General features: G+C 52.5%; 1 protein-coding gene and 1 long non-coding RNA gene across 4 annotated transcripts in view; both read right to left on the bottom strand.

The window, feature by feature from the left end:
- NHSL3 (NHS like 3) overlaps positions 1–1,343 on the bottom strand; it is a 28,314-nt gene extending 26,971 nt beyond the window's left edge. For 2 of the 3 annotated variants that reach the window (XR_002182765.2, XM_019978876.2), the window contains exon 1: positions 938–1,342. Coding sequence is in view for 2 of the 3 variants with exons in the window: in XM_019978876.2 (XP_019834435.2) it covers positions 938–1,172 (235 nt within the window). In the remaining variant the exon portion in view is untranslated. Of the gene's footprint in view, positions 1–937 lie in introns of all 3 variants that reach the window. The other variant, XM_019978890.2, reaches the window with a different exon arrangement.
- Positions 1,344–5,127: 3,784 nt separating this feature from the next.
- LOC139177782 (uncharacterized) overlaps positions 5,128–24,574 on the bottom strand; it is a 38,861-nt gene continuing 19,414 nt past the window's right edge. Inside the window, exons 2-3 of the long non-coding RNA XR_011562262.1 lie at positions 13,844–14,014; positions 5,128–5,665 (exon numbers count right to left, since the gene is read on the bottom strand). This is a non-coding gene — a long non-coding RNA (uncharacterized lncRNA). The remainder of the gene's footprint in view (positions 5,666–13,843; positions 14,015–24,574) is intronic.

Genomic DNA, 24,574 nt, shown 5'->3' on the forward strand with positions numbered 1-24,574 from the left:
ATGCCCTCCCCCTCAATCAGGAGACACAAACAGAGGGGAAGATGAGGGGAGAACCAAGCAAGTGCAAGTGGCCAAAAGAAAAGTGACCCCGGTAGGCATGGGTCAGGTCAGCCACTCCTGCCCTCAGGCTGCCCAACCACCAGGCCAGAGGGAGCCTACAGGCAGAGAACTAGCTGTGGTAGTTCAGGTACCCACCGCTGTCACAGATACAGCTTCTCCATTAACTTGGGCCTCAGTTTCCCCCCTCTGCAAGCACACTTCCAACACAGGAACAACGTTGGGCTGGGGGAAGGAGTGGTGGGAGGGGCTGTTGGCTCAAATCCCGAGCTCACCACCCCAGGAGGTGGATGTTTGCGTTTGGCCCAGGTGAGTGGTAAGGGGGGGCCAGGTAGGAAAAGCTAACACTGCTAATAACGTAAAGCATGTCACTGCTCCGTGCGGGTCCAGTGTGGGGCTGGCAACCCAGATCCCCCTCCACAGCTGACACACCTTCTGAGTGCAGTTGACTTTCCAGACCCAGAGGAACCCCCACCAGACATGCAAGGCCACTTGCCTCTCCCATTGGCCCCAATCCAGAGTCAAGTCTCTGACCCCCTGACTCAGCAGCAGAGGGCAGAACCTGGGTGAGCCTGGGGGAGGGGGGTACTGCCTCACCGTCCCAAGAGCCGGGCGGCCAGCACTTCCAGACTAAGCCGGGGGATCCCTGCCCCAGTCGGGGGTCCCCCCACCCCTAGAGCGGGGCTGGGTTGAGTCTGGGACATCAGGAGCGGGGTGGCGCAGAGTCGGGGTGCTCGGACCGAGTCCCGGCTCTTCGCTCCCCCAGCACCAACGCCTAGGAAGTCAGCACCCTCCAGACACGCCGCGGACCCCAAACGGAGCCACTCGGGCCGCACCCCGGGCACCGCCCCGCGCCTCCCCAGGTGCCCGGCCGCCTTACCTCGGCCCTTACCCTTGGCCTTCCTGGCCTTGTCGTCCGCCTTCTTGGCCCGGGGGGCGGCCGGCTCGGCGCCCTCGGCCCCCGCCGCCTTCTTCTTGCGCCGCTTGCCCCGCAGCCAGCTGAAGGCGCGGCGGAGGCCGGACGCGCCCGAGCGAGACTTCTTCCTGCGCGGGGGGCCGCCGGGGCCCCCCGGCTCGTCGGCCGCAGGTGCGGCGGGGGACGCGCGGGCCGCCATAGCGCGGCGGGCAGACCTGGCGGCGGGGGTCAGGCCCCCTGAGGCGGGGCGCCCATGGGCCGGGGGCGAGCGGGCGGGCGGGCAGGCGGCCGCCGCGCCGAGACGCGCCCGGAGAAAAGTTTGGGCGGCGGAGGCAGAGCGGGCGAGGAGCGGGCGGGCGGCGGGAGCGGCGCAGGAGGGGCCGCGGGGCGGCGGGCGGGGCGCGGAGGCCGGCCGGGAGGGACGGGGCCGGGAGGGAGCGGCCACGGGGCGGGGGCGGCGCTGCCTGCGGCCCCTCCCGCCTCCTCCGGCCCGCCGGCCGGGGTCCCGGAGCTCGGGGGCTAGCGGAGGGAGAGGTCTGGTCCCGAGGGAGGGTGGTCACCGCGCCCCCGAGCCGCGGCGGGGGCCCGGGCCGAGAGGGCGGGGTCGCGGGGTGGGCGTGGAGGGGGCGGTACCGAGGTTCAGTCCCGGCGGGGCCATTGAAGAGAGCAAGGTTCGGACGGAGAAGTACTGGCGCTGGGGTGGGGGTGCTCAGAGAAAGCGGGGAGAAAAATGCTGGGGTTGGATCCCAAGAGAACTTCGTGTCCTGAGTTCGGTCCAGAAAGAGATGGGGGATTCTGGAATCCTCTTTCTGGAGTAAGGGGGTTCTGAGAATGCTTTCCAGGATCTGGGTGGTATTGGAGGTTTTGCTCTAGAGACAGACTTCAGACCCACCTGAGACCTGGAGCTTTCTTCTGCAGTCTGGCAACTCGGAGTCTCCTTTCCCTCCTTTCCCCTTCCTCACCACACCTTCCCCCAGCCCCCATCAATCCTCAGTGTGGAGCTGGGACCCATGCTTCCTGGGTTCCTGCTTCACCCTTGGGTGGCAGGTGACAGGATGAGGAGAGCCGTGCCTCAGTTTACCCTTGGGCCAGGTTGTGAGTCCCCAGAGCACTAGTGTCTGGGTCTGGATTTTCCACTGAGATGCTCAGTACTGATCAGAACTGATCTTGGACTTGAACTCACAGCTTTATAAGATGCTTTGAGATCCTCTGCAGGTGACAGGTGTGACCGAGGAAGCCGGTAGAGAAAGGAAGCCTTTAAGAATCACAAAAATGCAATGCTTTGTTTCCTCCAGGCCTCTGGCTCTTTATTGTAGCTGAGGGAGCCCTTTTGTATGATCTGATCCTACAAGAGGCTCTGAGGGGGCAGGCCAGGGAGTGATACCCATAGTACAGAAGAGAAACTGAGGCCAGAAGAAGACAGATTGCCCAGGAGCATGGAGGGGGTCATCAGCAGAGGAATTAAGATTGACAACGTAAGTCTTGTCTCTGCCTGGTTCCCAGGAGCTAGAAATTGCCCTAGGGACCAGCTGTGAGATCTTGGACTCCCTTTTGACTCAGAAGGGCATCATGATCACCCCACCGGTTAAAATTTGTCTTCATCATCCAGCCTGACCTTGGTAAAACAGCCTTCTCCTTGTCCTTACTCAGCCTAGTCAGCCCTGGTGTAGCGTCAACAACACTCACTATGATATTGTAGAAGGATTAGAGTGAGCAGTGTGACCTTTTGAACTTGCCTTAGCTCCCTGGGTAGGGGCTCAGCTGTGGCAAACCTGGGCCATCGGTGACAACTCCCCTCCCACACACACACACGTGGTGGGCCTGGGGCAGATCACTGTACTTACTGGGCCCCAGTTTCCCATCTAACCGTCGTCACTCATTTGCTTTCAGCCCATAATCCCAGAGCACCCATTCCGGATCAGTGTGCATCACTGGGCCATGCACAGGGATCACACTGGGCTTGTCCTCATGGTGCTCTCTGCCCCCTTCAGCACTAGGTACGTATCAGAGGAAAAGTGATACCGGAGGGACTGATGTTTTAAGAGCAATGCATAGAACCTCAGCCTGTTAGATAATATGGATGGACTAGAGAGGAGAGAGAAGGCAAACATACTCTGGCTTTTGGAAGGGGTGATCAGGAGAGGAATAGCTGGGCAGCCTTGCCCCCCACCCACCATTTCAGCACCTCTTTTTCCTGGTGGCCAGACTGGTTACACAGTTTCAGAGCCCAGTACAAAATGAAAATGCAGGGCCCCTGTTCAACATTTATTACAAATTTCAAGAAAGTAACAGCAGAGCATGATCAAGCATGGGGCCTTTCAGAGAGCAGGGCCAAGTGGACTATGCGCATGAAGTTGATCCTGCCAGTGGCTCATATCCTCAGCGAAGCCTTCCCCTCAAACCACAATCCCCAGGAGTCAACTCACAGATTAGGTCCCCTGATTTGGAAGTGGGGAGAGAAAAGGGAGTAGGGAGAGGTCAGGGCTGTATTCCCTTCACTGCTTCTAACTCCAACACCCAGACGCTCTCACCTCCCATCTCCAGCCACCCTTAATCCGGCAGCCCGGCTTTCCTATTTGTCCCCTGGCCTGATAGGCCTGATTCTGAACCCCTCAGGGCTAGCTGGAACAGGCTAGCCTGCAACACTGCTCTCTGGATTCACGATTCTCAGCTCAGCTACATTTCTTTGCCGTCCCTCTGGGCAGCTAAGGAAACTGACTTCCCAGCAGCCCCTGTCGGCAGAGCCCAAAGTCCATCCTAGAGCCAGGCTGTCACCTGACCAGGAAGGAAGCTGCCAGCCTGTCCCCAGGGAGGAAGGAGCCATAACCAAGCTTAGGGCTGTAGCCCCTGAGGTCATCCAGCTTTTCTCCCTCTGTTATTGTTTGTTATGTTGTTGCTCTCTGACTGTGCCCCATGGCTTGCAGGATTTTAGCTCCCCTACCAGGGATCAAACCCAGACCCTCAACAATAAAAGTTCAGAGTCCTAATCACTGTGCCAACAGGGAATTCTCTGTTCCCTCTGTTTGTGGAAAACTCAGGACCACCCCAGGTGGGCCTCACACCAATCCAACATTCCCTGATCCTCCGACCCTCGGGAGACCTGCCTTTCATAGGATCCAGCTTTGTCCTCTGCTAGGTCTGGCCCATGGACTTTATTCAGACTGGGCAGCCAGGCCAAGGTGTGGCTGAGCCACCCTCATTTTACAGAGAACACCAGGAAGGGTCTGTAAATCAAGCAGCCCCTGGTGGGAGCACCTGTGGCTTCCCTCCGTTCTTAGACCAATTGGAGGGTGGAGCAGTCCCGCAAAGTTGATGATTTTGAGAGATTAACAGTCCTATTCCATGGATAAGAAAGCCTAAAGAGAGGTGGAATGACTTGCCAAAAGACACACAGCTCCCTCTGGGCAGAGGTGAAATTTAAAACTGCTTTGTGTTCCTGTGTGTGTATTTTCTAATTGATCACTAGCTTTGTGCTCCTGCCTCACCCCTGCTGCTTTCAAAGGTTGGGAAAGCAAAGTATTTATTCTGGGGCCACATCTGGGCCTCTAGGAACTTCCAGAAATGTTCTGCTTAACTTCAGATGCACCTGTATGCATCTTTTCTTGGGAAAGAATGGGTCCACGGCTTTAGCAGACTCTCTAACCTTTGATCCTTTTCAGTGGGAGAAGATAGAAAGAGGCTCCTTGTGTTTGATGTCCTCCACCTCTTCCCTCCCTAACCTAGGAGTTGGGGGACCCTGCAGGTCTCATCCCCACCGTAGGCACTCCTGTGCCCCTACCCTGTGGCTCCTGGCATCTATGGCAGTGTGTCAACGTTTCCAACAACCTCCCTGCTGAGTTCTTCTTTGATACTCCCAGCATCTCTTAGAATCAGGCCCAAAGCCTAATTCCACCCATTTTCCCTGCTGGGTTGAGAGGTCCAAGGTGTTAGTGGCGTGTGTGGAAAGGAAATGGAGTTTTGTGGGCTCCCTCCCAGCTCCAAGTTGCTGCCAGCTCCTGGGAGGTTAAGGTAGGGAAGGGAAGGGAAGAGAGAGAAGGTGGGGGGCACCGAGAGAAAGAAGAGGTTGCTGCAGCCACTGCCCAGTCTCCACTGTGGAATGAACTCTGATTCCTCACATTCTTTCAGCCACTATCTCCTGAGCACCGGCTCTGTGCTCCAGGCCTCCAGATTGACCTGTTATTATTCTATGATCAGATCATCATTCTGAGCTGTCCACAGTATAGACAAGTGGGTTTCAATCTTTTTCTTTTAGGAGTGGAAAAGCCCGCAGAATTTTACCTGACAAATAAAAGTCAGTGCTTTTACATATGAATTTATTTTTGTCAATCAAAATGTATAACCTTTACTTACCACAAAATAATTCCGTGGGAACAATGCCGACATTTTGATGGACTAAAAATTTGAAACCCTGAATTACAGGTGATGGTTATGGTTTTAACTGAGAGCCAGCATTCAATTTATTTCTGCAGCAGTTTCTTTTAGTCAGTAATTAGAAAATACTGCACTTCATAGACATGCAGAGGCAAATGGTAAGTGTTTTAACATCTTGGTAGAAGTGTCAGGAGAAGCTTTATTCTGAGGTCTGCACAGAAATAAGTTATGCAGGACTTCCCTGGAAATCCAGTGGTTAAGAATCCATGCTTCCACTGCAGAGGGCATAGGTTCGATCCCTGGTTAGGGAAGTTTTGCATGCTGCAGAGAAAAGGAAAAGAAAAAAGTTGTACATGATGTGAAGGAAAAAAAAGTTCTGCATGCTGCGGCCAAAAAGCAAAAAAAAAAGAGTTATTCAACCAGCCCAGCCTAATGGCTTGTTTTTGGTTTGTTTGCTTTGGTTTTCTGCCTATGGTGATTTTATTATTGCTACAATGGCTTGTTAAAAGTTAGGGACTTCCTGGGCTTCCCTGATAGCTCAGTGGTAATGAATCTGCTTGCCAGTGCTGGAGATATGGGTTCAATCCCTAATCTGGGAAGATTCCCACGTGCTGCAAAGCAACCAGGCCCGTGAGCCACAACTACTGAGCCTGTTGTCTAGAGCTCAGAAGCCACAACTACTGAAGCCCACGTGCCCCAAAGCCTGTGCTGTACAATAGGAGAAGTCATGGCAATGAGAAGCTCACGCACTGCGACTAGAGAGTAGCCCCCTCTCACCACGACTAGAGAAAACCGAGCAGCAGTGAAGACCCAGCACAGCCAAAAATAAGGAAATAAAGATTGAAGGCAGGAGGAGAAGAGAACGACAGAGGACAAGATGGTTGATGGCATCACCAACTCCATGGACATGAGTTTGAGCAAGCTCCAGGAGATGGTGAAGGACAGGGAAGCCTAGCGTGCTGCAGTCCATGGGGTCTCAAAGGGTCAGACATGACTGAATGAACAACAAAAACATTAAAAGTAACATGTCACTTAAAAAAAATTAGGTTAGGAACTTCCCTGCAGTCCACTGGTTAAGACTTCGTGCTTCCACTGCAGGGGCATGAGTTCAATCCCAGGTCCAGGAACTAAAATCCCACATGCCATACGGTATGGGCAAAAAGTTTTAAAAACGGAAAAGTTAGCCTAGTCTGTTTCTCATCTCAGTCCTGCCACTAACTTGCTGAATGTCTTTGGATAAGACACATGTCCTCTCTGGGTACCAGTTTCCCCAATGGAACATCTGATTTCATCTAGAAAAGGAGGGTGTGTAGAGGTACTGGAGTGGGTTGGGGCGTGTGGGGTGATGCATGGAGCATATACGGAAGCTTCATTACTCATCCTCACCACCCATGCCCATCCAGTGCTGAGCCTAAAGAAGGGGCCACAAAACCACTGAACTGCCCAAGTTCAAAGGCAGAGGCGAGTTGCCATGGAGACATGCTTTGTTTCCTAACTGTCTGACTGCATCTGACAAGCAGAAAGCCAGCCAGATGGACACTGACCTAGGCGGGGAGAACCAGGATTTCCTGACCCCAAGATCCACAGGGCTCACTGCTCTCCAAGGAGAGCTGTCAGTTCTCAGTTCTCACCCCCAAATCAGGGGCATGACCAGCTTGGGCTGCCAGCTGATAAGGCTTCCTGTAGGGAGCTGCTGGGTGGGGGCCTCCAGGTGTTTGCAGACACCCACTCCACCAGTCCTAGGCAGGGAGGCTGGCCCTGTGCCCAAGGGCAGGGCTAGGAGGCAAGTGCCCACATTCAGGGCCTTCTGGAAGCTGGGGGAGGAGTCAAGATGTGTGGGCAGAGCTCCCTGCCCATGATCAGAAAGAAACATCTGGGTGTGGATTCTCAGCAGCACCCTCCACCCCCCAGCATCCTCACAGAACGAAAGAAAGTGAAGTCGCTCAGTTGTGTCCGACTCTTTGTGACCCATGGAGTGTAGCCTGCCAGACTCCTCCATCCATGGGATTTTCCAGGCAAGAATACTGAAGTGAGTTGCCATTTCCTTTTTCAGGGGATCCTCCTGACCCAGGGATCGAACCTGGGTCTCCCGCACTGCAGACAGAGTCTTTACCATCTGAGCCACCGGGGAAGCCCACCATCCATACAGGGGCCTACACAAACACACCAAGACACAAAGATAGGATGACAGACCCACATGCACATCAGTTCACACTGGCATACCCAAATACACAGATACACCAAAACACAAACCCAGATACACACAGACAATTCTGGGTACCCATAAACACCCAGGTACACTAAGATAGCCTGATGTCTAAACACACAGACACACAGATACAGAAATGTACCAAATTACACAGACATGCTGACACACACACACACATAGATATACAAATGCTCACACTCCCAGATGCACACTCATACAGACACCCACTGTACAAAAACAACACACACAGATACCCACTGGCCCATAAATCAGAGAGAGGTATACAGAAGGCCTTGTTACATAAATATAAACAAACGGTTACAAGGGGCAACATCGATACACAAAACCCAACACGGATGCAGGCAAGAGGAAGAGAGAGGAGTTAATACTTGGTGGGGGTCCATTCTGCACAGCCAGCATGAAAGGAGTTATATCTGTAGGATCTTTTTAAAATCCTTCCGACAATCTGTGAAGTTGGCAGTGTTATCCCCGCTTTTTACAGATGCGAAATGTAGGATATATGTGCTTATAAAAGGCCCAAACAATGCAGAAATAAATAGGGTAAAATGTGAAAATGCCTCTTCACACACATTCTCCACCCACTCCACACCACTGTTCATGTTAGTGGGCAGTATGCATATATTTTTCTATGCATTTACATACAAGCATTTCAAAATACTACAAATTTAGGGGGCTTCCCAGGTGGTCTAGTGGTGAAGACTGTGCTGCTAATGCAGGGGGCATGGCTTCACTCTCTGGTTGGGGAACTAGGATCCCACCTGCCTTATGGTCCAAAAAAAAAGACAGAGAGAGACAGAGAGAGAGATCATAAACTGGAAAGTCTAAAAAATAATAAAAATACAAGTTTGAACATTTTCCAGGAAACCAACTCAGAGTGGTTAAGAAATGTGACCAAGGTCATAGAGCCAGTTAGCAGAATCAGGGTTTGGATTTAGCTCTGGCTCACTCCAAAATACTGTTTCTGCTGCCTCAGCCCACAGACAACCACAGAGACACAGATTCACAAAGGGGAGGCCCAGGGCAGGGGGAGGGGTGGCACCTCGGGGCTGGCCCAACAGGCTTTTTTCTGATTGCTCTGGGTCCCTTGGGTGGTTCCTCTGACTAAAGGCGTTGTCCCTGTAAATTCCTGTTAAGGGGCAGATATATTCCTGGGACGGGAACCTTTGAATCATTGACCCCGGGTGAGAACCAGGCAGGTGACTAAGTGATGCAGGCATGGCTCCAACTCTAGCTTCCCTGTCTCCTAACCTCTCAATCTCTTCACATGCCCTAAAGGGACCTTTTCTAAGGCTAACTCTGGACCTTGTCCCTCTCGCTGCTTAAATCCCTTCCTGTTGACTCCAGCATAAATCCCAGCCTCTTGGACACATGGAGTCCTTCGCTCTCTGGCTCACCTGCCTCTCCCCATTTTTCCTTTTGGTAAAGCACCTGTCCTTCAGGAGCAGCTCAAATGCTCCTTTTGTTGAGTCTTCCCTGACTCTTCTGTGCAAAATGCCCTCTGTTTCACCCCCTACCCTGCCGCATAGTGTGCTCACAGACACCCACCGTGACTTACAATCATCACCATCATGGCGTCTCTGCTGATGGACTGACCAGCTTCCAGAGCCTGCCCTATGTGTATTATATAACTGTTGTTGTGGTTTAGTCGCTAAGTCATGTCCAATTCTTTTGCGACCCCATGGACTATAGCCCGCTAGGCTCCTCTGTCCATGGGATTCTCCAGGCAAGAATACCAGAGTGGGTTACCATTTCCTTCTCCAGGGGATCTTCCCGACCCAGGGATTGAACCCATGTCTCCTGCATTGCAGGTGGATTCTTTACCGCCAAGCCACCAGGGAAGCCCCAATTATATAATTGCCTCCCTTAATCTTTACAACAGCCCTAAAGAGATAAAAAGTCTTTTCCCCATTTTGCAGATGGTTAAATGGAGTCACAGAGAATTTAAGTCCCTTCTTTAAGGTCTGATTTTCTCAAAAGTCAGTCCCTGGCCATATCATGTACCACCACGTTATTGCAAACATGTTTCCCTTGCCCTCCCAGCTAGACTAGAAGCCCCGGAGGACAAGGACTCAGCTCTTTCATCTCTGAATCTCTGGTGCCGGCACTGGACAGAGGCGAGGGGCTCAGTGAATGGTTGTTGAATGAGCACTCCATCCATCCCCCCGAGTGACAGAATAAGAGAGGATAGGAGAGGAGACATTTGGGGGACTTGGGCACCCTGGGAATGTCCCTGCTGGATGGGATTCCCCCAGGAAGTCGTTGAAAGCAAGAGTTCCCTCGAATCAGGATGTGGGTGCCCCTAGAGCCTGGAGATATCTGTGTAGACCCTGCTGGGAGAGTAGGTGTCCTCTGGCTCCTCCACATGTCCCTCCCATCAGGAAGCTCTCAGCCTATCTGTTATTAAATATTTACTGTTTCCCACTCTGCTTGGCTTGGTCCCAGGCGCTGGAGGAGGGGACGGACCAGAGAGCAGGAGACAGGGACATACACAGTTAATGACCACCTACTACGTGCCATGGAATCCTCTCAACAGCCCTGCAGTTGGATCCTCAGCCCTGTTTTTGCAGCCAGGGAAATGAGGCTCAGAGAGGGGAAGAAACTGGTTCCAAGTCACGCAGCCAGTGAGCCAAGATCCAGAGTCAGGTGTGTGCTCCTCGATTCCCCTGCATCTTACCGCCCACCCCAGAGCCAGGGAGGATGTGGGCTGACTCAGAGGAGACTCAAGGAGGCCATTTTTGAGGTGGGTCTGTGGCTGGAATACAGCCTGCCCTGGCGGATATCTGACAACAACAGCTTGCATTTATCCAGCACTTTCCCTTCCATTAGCTCATCCAGCCCTCCCTAACATCCCCTCGGGTGCCTATTAGTACCTCCATTTGACAGATGAGGGATGGAGGCTCCATGAGGTCAAATGACTTTCCCAAGGTTGTACAGCGACTGCAGACCCTCATCCTTCTCCTGCATTTCCCTGCTGCCTTCACTTCTGCCTCCTCCCAGCAGTCCTCCATGCTGCCCCAAGAGAGCTCCCTAAACCCAACCATGGGGAATTCCCTGGCCTTCTAGTGGTTAGGCCTCAGCTCTTTCACTGCTGAGCGCCTGGGTTCAATCCCTGGTCAGGAAACTAAGATCCCACAAGCCACCTGACGCAGCCAAAAGTAAAATTAATTAATTAATTAATGCGATTAAATGTTTAAAGTAAATAAATAACCCCAACCATGAGCCTCCACCGCTACGGGCCCGGCCAGTCTCTGCGCTCATACGGCACATGGACGCGCCTTTGCCTGTGGCTCGTGCCTCAGCACTCCCTGATTCAGTCACCTTTCAAGCTCCCACTCAGCCTACAAGTGCCAACTCAAATGCCCCTTCTCTCGAAAGATTTCCTAGACTGGCTTTCTCCATACAAACCTCTAAGAGAACAATTATCTTATTATATTAAATTGCTTGTCTCCATCCTCAGACTGTGAGCTCCTTAAGGGCAAAGACAATGATTTTTCAAGTCTGTCTTCCCTGCACATAGCTTTGCATTCTCAGTAAGAACTTGTTGAATTAATGGATGACATTCTGAAGGTTGGGCCCAGTGGAAGATGATGAGGCCTTAAAAGAAAAGGCACAAGAGTGTGGGTGTGGGGGGAACTTCCCTAGTGGTTCAGTGGTTAGGACTTCGCCTTCCAACGCAGATGGTGTGGGTTCAATCCCTGGTCAGGGAGCTAAGATCTCACATGGGGCAAAAAAAAAAACAAAGAAGAAAAAAATTAAAAATTCAAGATATAGGGATGTCAAGAAGAGAAACTAGTATTTGGGGTGGGGAGAAGGGCTGGGATTTTTCTTTTGGACATTTTGAGTCTGAAGTGTCACTAGGACATCCAGCTGTATGTGCCAAGCAGGTAGGAGTTGGGAGTGGGGTGGGGAGGAAAACTTACCAGGAAGAAAAGATACTAACAGCAACTGCCAGGAACTGACTGCTGGCTATATGTCAGACCCAGTGCTGAAGGCTTTACGTGCATTATCCCATGCTTTATGTATATTATCCCGTATAGCTCAGACAGTAAAGAATCTGCCTGCAATGCAAGAGACTCAGGTTCAGTCCCTGGGTCGGGAAGATCCTCTGGAGAAGGGAATGGCAATGCACTCCAGTATTCTTTCCTGGAGAATCCCATGGACAGAGGAGCCTGGTAGGGTACAGTCCAAGGGGTTGCAAAGAGTCAAGACACGATTGAGCAATTAACACTGCTACTACTATCCCATTTGATCCCCAGAAGATAGGTAATATCAACCCATTTGATGGAGGAGGAAGTTAAGGCTCAGAGAAGTAATTTATCCAAAGTTACATGGCTAGTAAAAGGCAGAGGCAGGATTTGAACCAGGTCCATTCGATGCCAAAGTCCAGACACTTAATTACTCCTCCATATGGTAGACTATGAAAGTTTATAGAACACATACCTTTAAGGGGCACGGTCGGAAGGTGAGATCAGAGAGGGAACCATTCAAGAGATAGAAGGAAAACCATCAGGGTGGTATCTGAGGCCAAGAAAAGAGCTCCAAGAAGGGCCAGGTCGGCAGTGCTTACCGTCCCTGAGAGATCAGGGTGGGGTAAGGGATTTAGCAACTAAGTTAAGGCAACCTTCCAGAGAGCTGCTTCCACGTGCTGCTTCGGGGAGTCCGTAATAGGACCTGCTGAGTGGGAGGTGAGAAAGTGGAGGCGGTTGGCTAGAAAGAGAAGGAGAGAGCAGGGAAGGAAGAGAGCACCCTGTGGGTATGTGGGCCTAGGAGGGCGGGGCAAACAGGTTTGGGCTGGCCCGGAAATACTGGGGAAGGGATGCTCGGCTGGTGGGAGGAGGGGGCAGTGAGCATTTGAGCATTTTAGGTTGAGTCAGCCTCAGCGACTAGACTCAAGGACACCCTCACTCTCTTCCCTGATGGCCCCTCCTCCTCCAAGCCATCCCCATCTCTCAGGCCAGGCCACATTAGCCTCATTCATGCTCCCCTCTCCCTCCCCCACCACTCCCCAGAGGTTGTTCAGGACCAGCCACCCCCACGTCCAGTCTGCTGTCTCACCGCCTGGCCCAGCCTGGTGAGGCAGGCGGGGAGGAGTGTCCAGGCAGGAAAGGGCTGAGTCACTCGGCCACGCATCTGGTCTCAGATCTCATCTCGATACCCAGATGAAAGGGGCAGGAAGGAAGAGGGCTCCGCCCCCCACAAGCTCTCCTGGCCTGTCCTCACTTTGCCAGGTTGGGAGAGGAGCCCCGTTGTCACGTTAGCAACCACCATTTGCTGCTTCACCCCCTCCGGCTGGGGTCCTTTGCTGCTCTGCTCGCCTTGAAAAAGTAGGGTCTGGCCGTCACCTTCATTTCACCAGTGAGGAAGTTCAGAGAGACACAGGGGCTTGGGCAAGGTCACACAGATTGGAAGGCTGGCCCGCTGGCGTCCTCATTCGGTATTCCGGGGAACACAGAATGGGGTGGTGTTTGGAGACAGTGGACCAAGGTGTGAGGGGCTCAGACATGCCAGTGGGTGATGCCTGCAGAAGCTGGGTGGCGGGAGGCACTGGGCTCCTGCTCCTGCCAAAATGGCCTCTCCTCCAGTCCCAGCGGAGGGCAGACCCTCCTTCCTCCACTCCTTGCTCCACCCTTGCTGTTGCTGGCTCAGCTCGGACCCACCCCCTACCTCATTCCTCAGCATCTCCCATCCTCTCTGCACTTTGCCACGCTGAGAGGAATAGCAGGGGCCTTGGCAGGCCATGCCTGCCATCCTGCACCCTGCCAGGGCACAGTGTTCCCATTGTCTTGAGCATCGAGAGGTGTCCAGGTCCTGGCAAGGGGTGGGGGATCATGCCAGGCTTCTCCTGTCTCCAGGGGCCGCTCAGCAGCTTTCTGTGGGGCCCAGGCTGTTTGTCCACACAACATCCAGAGTGCCATTGGGCAAGTCACAGAGGAGCAAGCAAATCAGCATTCTCCCATAGACCCGGACCATCCCTGATATTAACTTTTGATTGATTCAATTGCATTTAATGTGGTTAGAGTCACAGCTGTGCCACTTGCTGTATGACCTTGGGCAAATGTCTAGACTCCTCTTTCTTCCTCTTTAAAACAGGAATAGCAATGGTAACAACTCCCTACCAGAGTGGTTGTCAGAGTTGATTTAGATAATGCCTAAAGCAGGTAACAAAAATACACTTAGTATTATTGGGGGATATCTGATTACAGACTGAATTCAGGCTCAAAGAGAATCTGAGAAATGCAGAAAAGCCCTATGTTGTAAATCAAACTCACCTGTAATTCCACCCAGACGCACCTTCTTGTGATGACTTTCTTACCCAGAGTGGAGTTGCCCTCTCTCACCCTCCAAGAGAATGACCCCTGTGCTTCCCGGCTGGGCAGGTAGTGTTGGGGGTGGATATGGTCTGCATTTTCTGAATCCTCTCTGAGCCTCAGCTTCCCCGTCTGGAAAGGAAAGGGTTGAAGTAATCAGGGAAGATAAATAGATTTAATTTCCTATACAAACTGCTGCCTCAAATGGCTCTGGGTTCAGAGTGCCATGATCAATTAAGCATGTCTGCCATGGATGCAGCGGCTGCAGAATGGAGCAGTGGTGTATACACGTACCCTGAGTAGCCAGAGAAGAGCCTAAGAAATCCCTAAGAACCCCTTCAGTTTTTAATACTCTAAAAACCTTTCCCCCTTTTCATTCTATTAATACTCCCAGTTTTAGATCCTGGCTTCCTCTGGGAAATGGGGAGGGAATCCTTGCTTCTTCTCCCACTTCACACCTGTCTTCAGCAAGCTTCTGGGGTCTGGTACCCAAAATAGCTCCTACTTAACATTCTCCAAGTTGTACCTTCTCTGCAGAGGCCAACTTAAGGCTCTCGCCAAGTCAGGCTCCAAATGGGGGAACTGGAGAGGGAGGAGGATTTGGGTGTTTCCTTCACTAAAAATGAAACATGCAAACTGCAAGTCTGCTAGCAGCCATTCCTCACCAGCCCAAGCTCGGACATTTGAATATTAAATAACTCCGTGCAAATGAATACAAATGAGCACCTCTTCTCTCCTTGCCCCTGCAATTCTTTGGGCAGTAGGGCTTTCAGTCCAACCTGAGTGGATGGGTCTAGGGTCCAGATAACCCTCCCGGCAGGTGAGAAAGAACAGGGCCTAAAGGACTCCACTGAAAGATTTACCAGCTTCTGTTCTGGCATGAGGGCTCTGTGAAGGGGATCTGAGCTCAGTAAGGGGACGGAGGTCAAAGAGAGCTGGGGACTTTCAAGGGACAGGGGTGACCTCAATCAAGGGGGAGGCCCTCTGTAAAAGAGGAAGGACTCAGTGGTGAGGGGGCTGCTGAGGAAGGGGGAATAAATCTCAAGAATCTGAGGCATGGTCCCACTGCCCATCCCTTCTCCCTCTCCCAGTCCTGGAGGCCTGCCAAGGGCTATAACCTGAGGGGTAAGCGAGGTGGTCCCTGAGATCCCTGGCTAGGGCCATCCCAGGGTTCCAAATTGCCTTTCTGGACCTCCGAGGTGAGAGGAAACACCCAGGAAATGAGAAAACCTGGAGAGACTCTCAAGTCCACAGTGACCCCAGGCCAGACTACCCTCTCACTGGCTTCCAGGGCCTTGCTCTCAGCCCTGACTCCTGAGCCCCTAAGACCTCACAGTTTGCTGCTGAGGACTGTTTGGTGTTGCCTGCCTGAGCCCCCACCCCCCCACACTGGGCCCCACCCCCATCACTGAGCCCCCATTCCCTTCGCTGAGCCTCCAACCCCCTTCACTGAGCCCATCCTCTCACTGATTCCATATCTCCCTAATGGAACCTTCCACCCTGAGACCAATGCTGCATCCCCAGTCTGGTACACCCATTTCAGCATGTCCTTGTCTTTGTCATGGTCCAGGGCACAGGCCATGAGACAGAGGAGCCAGAGGCAAAGGGATCAATAATAGCCTGGAAGGAGAGCCCAGCTAAGGGCCTTCTTGGTCAGGTTCCATGATGGCTCTGGGCCCGCTCTGCCAGTGAGATGGATGTTGGGATGACACTGCAGGCAGAGAGGCAGCCCTCACCCGCTCACCCACAGCTTGCCAAGATTCAAGCCAGGGGCTGCAACACAAGAGCAGGCATCAGTTCCACCCTGATCCCCTGAACAAGCGCTGCGCTGTGCACATCCTTCCCATCCCCTCCACCGCTCCCCTCAGGCCCGCCCAGGGTTGGTCAGGGCCACACAGGAAGGCCGGAAACAGGACACCCAGGCAGCAAGGGAAAAAGGCTGTGAGCTGCAGGGTCAGGGACACAGAGTCAGACCTGCAGGCAGAGAGACTGTGGCTCACACTCCCAAGTCTGGAGTGGTGGGATGGCCACGGGGTGTTCCAGGCATCTCCAGGACACAGAGAAGCAAACCCACAGTAGGGAGACCCAAGTCAGGGAGGTGGGAGCCGATGGTGATCCTTAGTGCCCTGGACAGGGGCACGAGGGTCACAAGCCCCACGGCACAGCCCACCTTTGGACAGAGCCCCAAGGCTCCGTGGCTGACTTCACTTACTTCGGTCTCAGAAGAGCCACCACAGCTCAGCCCTGCCAGCCCTGTGTGGGGCACTGTCCCCAGCTTCATTGAAGCAGCTGAAATCAGGGTCTGGATTCAAGGGAGTTGTATATGCTCTAGATGCCTGGTTCACCCACAGTCCTGGGAGTTAGGAAGCTTTACTATGAGGAAAGCTAGTGGAGGTGATGGAATTCCAGCTGAGCTATTTCAAATCCTAAAAGATGATGCTGTGAAAGTGCTGCACTCAATATGTCAACAAATTTGGAAAACTCAGCAGTGGCCACAGGACTGGAAAAGGTCAGTTTTCATTCCAATCCCAAAGAAAGGCAATGCCAAAGAATGCTCAAACTACCGCACAATTGCACTCATTTCACATCCTAGCAACATAATGCTCAAAATCTTTCAAGCTAGGCTTCAACAGGACATAAATGGAGAACTTCCAGTACAAGCTGGGTTTAGAAAAGGCAGAGGAACCAGAGATCAAATTGCCAACATCCATTGGAAAAAGAAAAAGAATAGGCATAAGAAAAAAGCAAAAGAATAAAAAAAAAAAAAAAACACTTCTGCTTCATTGACTAGGCTAAAGCCTTTGACTGTGTAAATCACAAAAAACTGGACAATTCTTAAAGAAATGAGAGTGCCAGACCACCTTACCCGTCTCCTGAGAAACCTGTATGCAAGCCAAGAAGCAACAGTTAGAAGCAGACATTGAACAATGGACTGGTTCCAAATTGGAAAAGGAGTACATCAAGGCTGTATATTGTCACCCTGCTTATTTAACTTCTATGCAGAGTACATCATGAGAAACGCCAGGTTGGATGAATCACAAGCTGGAATCAAAAGTGCCAGGAGAAACAACAACCTCAGATACGCAGATGATACCATTTTATGGCAGAAAGCCAAGGGGAGCCTCTTGATGAAGGTGAAAGAGGAGAGTTAAAAATCTGGTGTAAAACCCAATATTCAAAAAATGGCATCTGGTCCCATCGCTTCATGGCAAATAGATGGGGGAAAAATGGAAACAGTGACAGATTTTTTTCCTGGGCTGCAAAATCACATGGACAGTAACCACAGCCATGAAATTAAAAGACGCTTGCTTCTTGAAAGAAAAACTATGACAAACCTAGACAGCATATTAAAAGGCAGAGACATCACTTTGCCAACAAATGTCTGTATAGTCAAAGCTATGGTTTTTCCAGTAGTCATACAGATGTGAGAGCTGGACCATAAAGAAGGTTGAGCACCAAAGAATGATTCTTTCGAACTGTGGTGCCGCAGAAGACTCTTGAGAGTCCCTTGGACTACAGGGAGACCCAACCAGTCATTCCTAAAGGAAATCAACCCTAAATATTTATTGAAAGGATTGATGCTGAAGCTGATGCGCTAATACTTTGGCCACCTGATGTGAAGAGCCGACTCACTGGAAAAGACCCTGATGCTGGGAAAGATTGAGGGCAGGAAGAGAAGGGAGCAACAGAGGATGAGATGGTTGGATGGCATCACTGACTCAATGGGCATGACTTGGAGCAAACTCCAGGAGCTAGTGAAGGACGGGGAGCCTGGCATGCTGCAGTTCATGGGGTCATAAAGAGTCAGACACAACTTAGCGACTGAACGACAACAACATAATCTGAACCAAGTTGCCCAATTGCCCTGCCACTAACTGGACCAGAGGTGAGTCTGGATCTCACTCAGCTGGCCATAAATTGCCCTCCAGGAGTCAGATTCACTGAACAAAGCAGATCATCTCTTGGAGAATAAGGGAGCAGCCCAGAAAGAAGCATGGACAGGGTCACGAGATCATAGGAGCCAAGCTGAGCAAGGAGTCTAGGCATGCAGGACGTGCAGGAAGGACAGAAGTAAAGGCTCAGAATGACCGAGCCTCTGTGACACTAAAGGTCAGACTTGGGAGCCTGCAGCTGTGACCAACACAAGGCTCCAGGTCAGGGGAGCTGTTTGCTTCCTGAACACCTCTGGTGACCTGGGAGGCCTGGAGATGAGGGCCACCTCCCTGTCTTCCTTAAGCCCCATTTCCTGAAGCCCAGGGGCTTTCCTGGTGGCTCAGATGGTCAAGAATCCACCTGCAATTCAGGAGACCTGGGTTCGATCCTTGGGTTGGGAAGATTCCCCTGGAGAACGGCATGACAACCCACTCCAGTATTCTTGCCTGGAGAATCCCTGTGGACAGAGGAGCCTGGCGGGCTACAGTCCATAGGGTCGCAAAGACTGAGTCGCTCTTAGACTGAGTGACTAAGCACAGCACCTGAAGCCCAGGGTGAGTGTTTCCGTGGTCCTCATCTGAAGGAGACAAAGGGACACCGCTTCTCCGCTCCTGCCTCTCTGGCTCTTCCCAGCCCATCCAGAGGGGGCCACAAAGGGTAGTAAGAGTCCTGGACCTGAAGTCCAAGATGAGATTCGAGTCCTGTTTTGCCAGGTATCTGGCTCTCAGAATCTCAGTATTCTCCTTAGAAATACGGGGAGTAAGGCCTGCCCTGGGGGCTGTTGGGAGAGTGAAATGAGATTGCAGTGAAGAGCTTGTTCCAGCCTCTCCCTGGGGGTCCGCCGTCCATGCTCCTTCTGGCTCTTGGTCCTGTTTCATTTTTCCCATCCCTGTACCAGAAAGGCATCCAGGACTTCCATCAATATGAGACCCTCACTCCAATCAGACTCCCTTAGGCTGGGAGGCGGCTCCAGACACTTCCCCCAGAGTCTAGGGTTCTGATCTAAAAAAGGAGGCCTCCAGGGGACATAGGTCAGACGAACGGTGGAACGGTGGAATTTCAAAACTTGGGACCGCATAGCACAGAGAACTCTGCTCAATATTCTGTAATAACCTTACAGGGAAAAGAATTTGAAAAAAAAAAGATACATGTATATGTATAATTGAATCATTTTTCTGTACACTTGAAACTAACACAAAATTGTTAATCAACTATACTTTAATATAGAATATGTAAAGCAATTATCCTTCAATAAAAAATAAATTTAAAAATAGAGAGAGAGAATAAAAATTAAAACAAACAAAAAACTTGTGACCAGCTAGCACAGAGATTGCTCCATGTGGCTCCTTAGTCACATTTTCCCTCAACCCAGTGCCTCAGTCCATGGGAGGGGGCCCCCAGAAAGGAAGCCGGGCTTCGGTTAGAACAGCAAGTCTGCCAGGCCCTGGGGCACACGTGAGTCTGTATCACCTCCGTTCTGGGTATGACGCCCCATGGGAACTGCCTTGAGCCACCTTTCCTCATTTCTACTCTTACCTCATCACCTTTATGCCTTTTTCTCTGGGACCAGTGGCCAGTCAGCCCCAGACTAACCCCCCACCCCTCAACCCAGCCCCTATAAGCATGAGCTCCGGAGCTCAAGAGACTGGTGTTCAAATCCTGCCTCAGCTACTCCCCGACTGTGACCTGGGCAAGCTGTCTCACCTCTGAGCAAGACTGGAGTGAATGAAATGACAACACAGGAATAGCCAAGCCCTTCCTCCTTTCCTGAGCCCTGGACTGGGACCACTGATGGGGAGGAGGCCAGGGGTCTTACCCTGAGTGGTAGAAGTCATGGGATCAAATGCACGTGCCTACCATGGGAACTGCTGTGGTCACTGCGGTACTTTGAGCCCACGTTTTCATTTGTCAATTGGAGGTACAACTGCTGAGCTAATGTTAGGGCTCCTTCTCTGATCACAGAAGGCTACCTGGAGGAAGTGACAGAGACTCCGTTTGGGTGGAAAGAAGGCAAACTGCACAGAGGGGACTGCCCTTCAAGACAGGAGGCTGGTGGGGGAGGGGCAGGGATGGCAGGGAGGTGAGTCACCAGGAAGGGAGGGGGACACAGAGGCTGGGGTTTTTGAAGGCTCAGGGGTCAGTGGGTAGAGGTGGCTCGATGTGGACTCACAAACGTTCAAACCTGATCTCAGAAGACTGCTAGCAACACAGTTACACAAGCCCTTGTCCACCTGGTCCCACCAATGCACACTGGAAACACACTCAGAGACATTCACACACTCCTGTAGCTCAGGACATTCACGGAGTCACCCCCAGACACAAGCACACACTCAGGGACACTCACACACTCCTGTACGCTCAGGACATTCACGGAGTCACCCCCAGACACAAGCACACACTCAGGGACATCCACACACTCCTGTATGCTCAGGACACTCACGGAGTCACCCCCAGACACAAGCACACACTCAGAGACATTCACACACTCATCCATGCGTAACTATATCCACACCTTCAGACACCTTCATACAAGCTCCTGTCGACAACATCCACATGTACAAGGGCAAACACAAAGGCACACACTTGCACACTCAAGTGCACTCACAGAGACACAAAAAGGAACGCACTCAGGCCCAGGGATACTCTGGCACACTGAGAGGTATCTGTGCACTGTGCACGGGGGCACACCAAGACACCCTCAGTGACACACATTCTTGCACATTTGAGTACGTTCTCACAGTCAAAGCCACACACTTGTATGCACACGCCTGTAGGACTCTGGAACATTCACGGATGTTCGGTCAGGTATAGCACGGCCAGGTACACTCACACAGTCTCCCCAACCCACCGGTGCAGCCACCACCACCCCCTCCAGCCAACCGGGCTGAACTCTCTCTCCACCCACTTCCCACCATCCTCTGGGGCCTCGGGGGCCTCCCTCCGGAGCTGGGGGAGGGGATGGGGCGGGGTTTGCCCTGCTGATGTGGCAACTCCACTCACCTGCGGCTGGCCGCACCCTCTCCATGGAGAAAAGCTTAAAGGAGCAGGAATCCCCCGGGGCTATAAACCAACCCCCCCAAACCCAGGTCTCTGCCCTTGTTTCTCTGATGCAAAAAGCGAGCTCTAGCGATGGTTCAGACGATGAATGGGACTGGCAACCAGGACTCCAGTGCTAGGAGCCGGCTGGCGAGGGGACGCTGGTGCTGGGAACAGGAAGACTGGGTTCCAGGCTCAGCCCACCTCCACCAGTCCTGGCCGGCTGCCTGCGGAACCTGCTTCTCCTCACTGTTCCCCATCACCCTGCCAGGCACTCCCATCCCCTGGCAGTCCTGTCTCCTAGCCAGCTGCACAGGCCCGAGCCAGAAACACACACACAGTCACTGCAACCTGTTGACCCAACCTTCCCAGTTTCCCTCAAACCTAGGCTGGAAGGAGACAACCTGTGCCGTGGGAATCCCAGCTCTGCTACTTCCCAGCTCTGTGACTTAAGGCAGGCCACTGCTCTCCTCTGAGCCTCAGTTTCCTCATGTAGAAATGGGGTGATGGTCACACCTACCTCCCAGGATTGGATTGGTGAGCGAATTAAACAATAAAGGTGGAGGCTTCAGGGTCATGCCCAGGGACTCAGGACAGGCTTGGTGAATGAAGGGAAGACACATGAAGGACTTGTTGGATACACAGAGCTGGGCCATGTCTCCCCTGCTGAAGCCTCTCTGATCTCGTCACGTCTTGGGGGATCCTACAGGACCAGCTACTCCCAGATTTCCTGTTAGTTTTGCTGCTGCTTCCAAAGCCCCTGATCACTACCATGGTGAGAGGAAGGAAGGCCCAGCTGGTGGGCAGGTGACAGGTGTGGAGAGGGGTCAAGGGGGCACAGCCATGCCCGTGGGAGCCACCAGTCTGATGGGGAAGATACAGCTCAGCTCTGCTCCTGTTTAATCAGACCCAGTCTGTCCTGAGGCCAAGACTAGCTAGTGGGGGAGATATGGCCCTGCCCCAAGAGTTCCAAGTCTGATGTGGGAAACAGCCTAATCCAAGAGCACTCTGGTGGCTAGGGAAGACACTCCCTGGCCCAGCCCCGCAAACTACTTGGGGAGACATACACTTCCCCTGGGAGTCCCAGTCTGATGGGGACAATTCACCCTCTCTAGGGGTTCCCAGGCTGGGAAAGGAGACACAACTGTTCTCAAGGACCTTAAGTCACAACAGAAGAGAGAGCCTGCATACCTCGGACACAAAGGTACCTCAGACACTGAGAAGCAGAAGTGAGCACAGATGAATGCGGCTCTGTGCACGTGCCTCTTGCATATGACTGTGACTCTGTGCGTGCGTGTGACTCCGTATGTGACTGTTGCCTCTGATTCTGAGATTAGGCATGTGCCTCTGAGTTGAGGCCGTGCTTCCATTCAGTGAGTGGACCCAGTTGTGTCTAATCACTCTTCAAAGGCCATGCATTCACTGAACATTCACTGAACATTCACCAGTCCCAGTTGCTGGGCCCCGCCCAGGGATGCTATGCAGCCTTCAAGAGGTGCAGTTTCCGCTTTCAGAGGCATCACTACAAAAAAGCGGTGGATGAAGCACTGAAAAAGCAATCTCCTGTGCTGCCATCTGTTTAGAAGCACAGGGGGCGGCAGGTGCATAGGGAAGGTGGACTTCCTGGAAGAGGTGATATTTAAGCTGTGCCCTATCAGGGTTTATAGCTGAGGGAAAGGCTGTTCTAATTAGAGGGAACAGGACTTCCCTGGCAGTCCAGTGGTTAAGAATCTGTGCTTCCACTCCAGGGGGCATGGGTTCAATCCCTGATCCAGAAACTAAGATCTCACATGCCCTGTGGTACTGACAACAACAACAACAAAAAAAAAACCACCAAAAAAAACCCAACAACAACTAGAGGGAACAGCATGTGCAAAGGCCGTGTGGACCTGGGAAGAGAGCCCAGAAAAGGTTTTTCTGGAGGAAGTGACTGGGTGAGATTTTGGAAGAAGTAGGTAGACAAGCAGAGAAGGTAATGGCACCCCACCCCAGTACTCTTGCCTGGCAAATCCCATGGAGGGAGGAGCCTGGTAGGCTGCAGTCCATGGGGTCGCTGGGAGTCGGACACGACTGAGCAACTTCACTTTCACTTTTTACTTTCATGCATTGGAGAAGGAAATGGCAACCCACTCCAGTGTTCTTGCCTGGAGAATCCCAGGGACGGGGGAGCCTGGTGGGCTGCCGTCTATGGGGTCGCACAGAGTCGGACACGACTGAAGTGACTTAGCAGCAGCAGCAGCAGGTAGACAAGGAGAAGGCATAGCTTCAGTTTAGTGGGTGGAGGGTGTGGTATAGACTAGCCAGAGGAAGTCGGCTGGCCTGAGCCTGTCAGTCACTCCAGACCCTTTGTGACCCTTTGGACTGTAGCCCACCAGGCCACTCTGTCCATGGGATCTTTCAGGCAAGAATACTGGAGTGGGTTGCCATGCCCTCCTCCAGCGGATCTGATTTTCATGACCCAGGGATCGAACCCGTGTCTCTTGCATTGCAGGTGGATTCTTTACCCCCTGAGGTAACAGGGAAGCCCGTACTGTACCTAGGGGTGGAAAGGCAGTATACAGAGGAACCTGAGGGTCTGAAGGAGAACCTGCACTTCCCGAGAGAGGAGACAGCTGCTGAGCGGTGGGTTTAGGGGGTGAGCTCCTCGACTAGCCTCTGGGCTCTCCTAGGAGAGAGACCCAGCCCAGGGAGCCTGGGGAAGGCCTCCCAAGTATCCTTAGCAGTAAAGGGAATTGAATAATAGTTCCCTCACAGGGCAGAGGGTAGAACTATCAATACAGTAAATGCACTTACTCAAGTCGCTTTCCGCTGAGCTCTGCAAGAGCGCCATTTATTCCTCTCAGTTCAGTTCAGTCGCTCATTTCGTGTCCGACTCTTTGCGACCCCATGAATTGCAGCACGCCAGGCCTCCCTGTTCATCACCAACTCCCGGAGTTCACTCAAACTCACGTCCATCGAGTCGGTGATGCCATCATCCTCTGTTGTCCCCTTCTCCTCCTGCCCCCAATCCCTCCCAGCATCAGTCTTTTCCAATGAGTCAACCCTTCGCTTGAGGTGGCCAAAGTACTGGAGTTTCAGCTTTAGCATTCCTCTCAAGAACTGTATTATTTGGTTTCCATTTTAATGCTGATGAAGCAGGCTCAGAGAGGCTCAAGGCTACAGAGCGCCCGGAACGCGAGAATGAGCGGTCTGGATTAGACTCAGCCTGGCTCCTTCCCTTGAGTCCCACCGCCTCTCAGCACGCGAATGCGCCTTTTAAATCGGTAACAGCTGGTTACTGCTGGAGCCGGTGCTGTTACTATTATTATGGTTTATTATTATCACTGTGATACCCGAAGAACCAACTTGATTCATCATCGCGGGCTCCACCTTCCCCGCCTCCCGCGCTCCCTCAGTCCCTGAAAACTCTAGGCCCAGGCGACCCCGCGCGGCCACGGTGGGAACAACAATCCCTGGGGCGAGGGGTCCTGGAGGGGGTGTCGGTGTGATGGCACCCCCTGGAGGCAGTGCTCGGTATTGCGCCAGAGTCCGACGGAAGAGTGCGGCGTCCTCTGCACCCTTCGTAGTGTGCAGACCGACAGTGGTCCTGGAGGGCTGGAAGGAAGGAGGAAAGAAAGGGAATAACACTTATCAAGCGACTCTGGTACACTGGGCAAGGTGCTGGGCATTTTCTCATTTAACCCCTCTATCAGTTCAGTCGCTCAGTCGTGTCTGATTCTTTGT

This window comes from Bos indicus, chromosome 2 (genome assembly GCF_029378745.1).
Source record: "Bos indicus isolate NIAB-ARS_2022 breed Sahiwal x Tharparkar chromosome 2, NIAB-ARS_B.indTharparkar_mat_pri_1.0, whole genome shotgun sequence".
NCBI classification, from domain to species: Eukaryota; Metazoa; Chordata; class Mammalia; order Artiodactyla; family Bovidae; genus Bos; species Bos indicus.